This window comes from Ipomoea nil, unplaced genomic scaffold (assembly GCF_001879475.1).
Source record: "Ipomoea nil cultivar Tokyo-kokei standard unplaced genomic scaffold, Asagao_1.1 scaffold0380, whole genome shotgun sequence".
Classification (NCBI taxonomy): Eukaryota; Viridiplantae; Streptophyta; class Magnoliopsida; order Solanales; family Convolvulaceae; genus Ipomoea; species Ipomoea nil.
In genome coordinates this window covers 4,835-9,019 of record NW_017616808.1, presented here as the reverse complement: position 1 = coordinate 9,019, position 4,185 = coordinate 4,835, and the positions used below count along the sequence as shown (strand labels likewise).

At 33.8% G+C, this 4,185-nt stretch overlaps 1 protein-coding gene across 1 annotated transcript; it reads left to right on the top strand.

The window, feature by feature from the left end:
- Window positions 1-949: 949 nt before the first annotated feature.
- On the top strand, window positions 950-3,349 carry LOC109171730 (myb family transcription factor EFM-like). Its single transcript, XM_019320786.1, has 5 exons — window positions 950-1,184; window positions 1,288-1,463; window positions 1,557-1,794; window positions 2,560-2,636; window positions 2,933-3,349. The coding sequence occupies exons 1-5, from the start codon at window positions 968-970 to the stop codon at window positions 3,179-3,181; spliced, it is 957 nt and encodes a 318-aa protein (XP_019176331.1). The 5' UTR covers window positions 950-967; the 3' UTR covers window positions 3,182-3,349.
- Window positions 3,350-4,185: the final 836 nt, after the last annotated feature.

Genomic DNA, 4,185 nt, shown 5'->3' with positions numbered 1-4,185 from the left:
AAATTTAGTCTTAAGACATTTAAAATCTTTCTATATTTAGTCTTGCGGTCTAATTTGCAATTAGCGGTGATCAAAATTTTTAGTTGAAAAATGTCATAGAAAATGAAAATTTTATTTTTTAAGATAAAATATTAATTAATATAAATATTTTTTTTTAAAATACAAGAACGGACCCGCTTCGTCTATATGGCCGGAGACGAAGAGCTTTGTCTCCGTGGCCATGGAGACGAAGCTTGCCAGAGATGACAATTCTTTTTATTTATTATTTATTATTTATTTTATTTAAAATTATTCTTTTTAAAAATTTTTTAAAAATTGGTGGCCACCACATCAGCGTACTTTTAGGTAAACAAGTCATTTTCGGTTGAATTGCATGAGTTTGTGTTGTTTAAGGACCCAATTGTAATTTTTTTGAGTTCAATGATCTAGTTGCAGTTTGATATTTAGTTGAATTGCGTATTTGACCTTTATTCCTTATTAATATTATTACACAAGAGTATTTTAATTTTTATATCACTTCTTTCCTTTTCATTCCCAATAATTCTATTTCTCCATACCAAACAATGTAATTTGAAATCATATTGAATTTATTCCACCTTATTCTTTTTTTTTTTTTACCGAATTACAATTTATTTTCCCATTAATTCTTTCCTTCCAATCAAACGCCCTATAATAGTTGAGAACCAAATGTAAAAATGACTCAATAATCGTGGACCAAAAGTGAAAAAATAAAAATAAAAATCATTATCACACATATACTCCTCAAATAAAATAAAATAAAATAAAATAAAAGTTACGCGACGAACCGAGTGTGAAAGCTATCCGAATCTTTCCCCCACCAGGATCCACTTCCATTTCTAAATTTCCATTTCTGCCCACCACTGTGCTATAAAATCAGCCCGGGTCTTTCATTTTCATAACTCTGGTTAAAGGAATTGGAGTAGAAAATTCTGAAAGAGAAAACAAAATGGCCCAGAATTTTGGTGAAAGGAACATCGATCTGAACTGTGAATTTGTAGTTCCTAAATCCGTTTCAATTGCTCTTGCTGAAATTTCTGCTATTGATGATGATTCCCAGAAACTCTTGAAGCTTTACTCCCTTCTTCAAGCCTTAGAAGAAGAGGCAAAGAAAATCTACCTCAACAGACGTGAACTCCCTTATACTCTGAGTCTTCTCACTGATGGTCCCTCCCTTTTTCTTTTACCTTTTTTTTTTTCTGTTTTAAATTGATAAAGATCCATTTATTCTGTGCGTATATATTTATTTTTTGTTTATCTGTTTTCCAGAAATCGAGAAGGTGAGGGGGGAATGTTTGAAGGTTAAGGGAAAGGAAAAGTTACCGGCAGTGGTAGAGGAGCTTTTACCAATGAAGGATAATTTTGATAAAGAGATCGGGACAAAACGGTCAAACGATCAGGGTGACACGAAAAACTGGATGATCTCTGCCCTGTGGAACCACCCTGTTAGATTAATTTTTCATTATTTTATTAATGAATTCCTTTTGCCCCCATTTACTAAATTTTTGTTTTGTTGTTTTTTTTTTTGATCGTGACAGGGTGGTGTCAATGGGGAGGAGGAGGATGCGTTGAAAAGAGATGCTTTACCAGTTCCCTGTTTGTCGCTGTCTCCGCCGTCGGTGCCGCCGTCAGTGGTGGCTTATAAAAGCTCATCATCTCGTTCCCATTCTTCAAAGACGATGAATAAGCAAGAACAGAGGAAACAGAGGCGGTGTTGGTCGCCGGAGCTTCATCAGCGATTCGTCAACGCCCTTGATAAGCTCGGTGGAGCACAAGGTTTATAATAATTTCATTTGCTTTATCGTTAATGAATCTGACTTTTTGGTTCTTTTAAATTCCAGTAATCTGAATGTCTTTTATTGCATTACCTCAGTCAACGGATTTATGGATACCTGACCATGAATATGAATATGAAGGATATTGATAACACCATATAATATATGTAATATATATAAATTATAAATGTATATCATTATTTATTTGCTCAACTTTTTAGTTGGGAAGAAATAAATTCTTTAAAAAAGTAACATAAGGTGAGATGTTACTGTATTTATAAAATTATTTGACACAAAAATACATGTTATAACATCTAAAATAATAAATTTAGAATATATATTTTCTTCTATGCCAATGACCTGGTTTAGTGGTATGAAGTGACTCTCTAAATAGAAGGTCATGGGTTCGTGTCCTAGCAAGAACAGGCCTGGTATGGATTCTTTGTGCACTCTTTGTGCTTTGTATGATAATTCTGAGAGTATAAAATAAGTTTTGTTTAAAATCTGGGCACTTAGTATATGATTCTGTGACTGGGAATCTTGAAAAGCTGAAAGGATTTATATTTGATTATTGATAAGCTAGGAGGAAAAAAAGTGTCGTCTGTAATTGATTTAAATAACGGCCTCGGATAACAGTTAAAACCGTTAAATAACGACAAAGAACAACTGTTCGGTGATCATATCGTTCTCGTGTTGATAATTTTGTCGGTATGTACGTATATATGCATGTTAACGTAAATTTAAGATCGAATATCGCATTTTGCAGCAGCGACACCGAAGCAGATTAGAGAAATTATGAATGTTGATGGTCTCACCAATGATGAAGTCAAAAGCCATTTGCAGGTAATAATATAATGCATTTGTTTTGTTGGGAAGGAAGAAATTAGGCAGCAGACAAGTTATATATATATTTGATTGACTAGGAGGCCAGCAACACTACTCGAGTGTGTATTAGAAAATTTGTCTTGTAACCCTAGTCAAATCAGTCTAGACTAGTCATAACTGATCAACTCAAACCAAGAAAGTCCCTGTTAAAAGTCATATTTGGGTTCTGTTTGATAGAGTTTATAACCAACAGATCCTATCCACTTGCATGTTGCATGGCATATTTCTTACATGTTATATATGTTTGGTTGCAGAAATATAGGCTTCATGTGAGAAGGCTGACTGAGTCTCCGCCTTCGTCAACCTCAACATGGGCGCAGCCGCCATATGGTGTGATAAATGGTTTGGTGATGAAACCTGCAGGAACTGGTGCGCACTCTAACTCGCCGGAGGGCCCACTTCACCTGGGGCTTCCGGCGACCACCAGGGAGGTTTCAGTGACGGTGACAGGTCTCAACGCCGTGGAGGAATCTGAGGAAGAGGAATCCGTGAGAGGGTTTTGAATTTTGATGGATAGATGGCCATGGGGATATGATGGACAGTAACTGCTGACAAGCTAGAAGTGAATTTTGCAGATCAGAGATAACCATATTATAATATAATATAAGTTTAAGGTACGGTGGCCGCAAATTAAAACTGAGGCGCTGCTGCTGATGAGTCATTTTGATCTATAGAGAAGGGGGGAATATGTTTTTTTTTTTTTTTTTTTTTTTTTTTTTTTGAAAGGAGATAGATTTTTATATTATGAAATTTATTTAATTTTTTTCATAATGAACTCTCAAATAATACCTTTCTTCACAATTTTTTAAACCAAATAATTTAATAATATTTTTATTTGATTCCTTAGCTTCTCTATTCTATTCTCTAAAAATTATTGCTTGCATTTATTTTCGATCTGTTTTTATCCTTTAAACCAAATGGACAGATAGAGAATTTATCCAAAATGTTACATTTAGGATGTAGTTGGAACCTGTGAGGTACAATTATGCCCATTTTCTCCCCCTTCAACCTGGATTGCTCTCACCACTTGGGGGTAAAAGGGGCTTCCGCAGTAAGATTTCTTTGAGGGCATATCTGAACCAATATCTAACACACCCCACTTTCCCTCATTTTGATTGCACTACTTTAAATTTTTTTTTTTTTTTTTTTTAGGACTATTTCAAAATAATAGAAACTTTTCTAATTTATATTGATTTCTACATGTTGAGAGTGATGCTTTTGAGGTTATTCAAAATCTCGGATTTCTTTTTAATCTACTATTAGTCTTGTTATTGACGATATTAAAAAAAAAAAAACTACGAGATTGATCTATCATATTTGTTTCTCATTTGTAAAACAATTAATTTGCAACTCATACTTTAGTTAGGGGATCTGTTTCTATGTTTGACAGTATCAATTGGGTTATCAACCCTCCAGCCTAAATGGTTAGTCTACTGTTAATCTTGTTATTGATGATATTAAAAAAACTACGAGATTGATATATCATATTTGTTTCTCATTTTTTAAA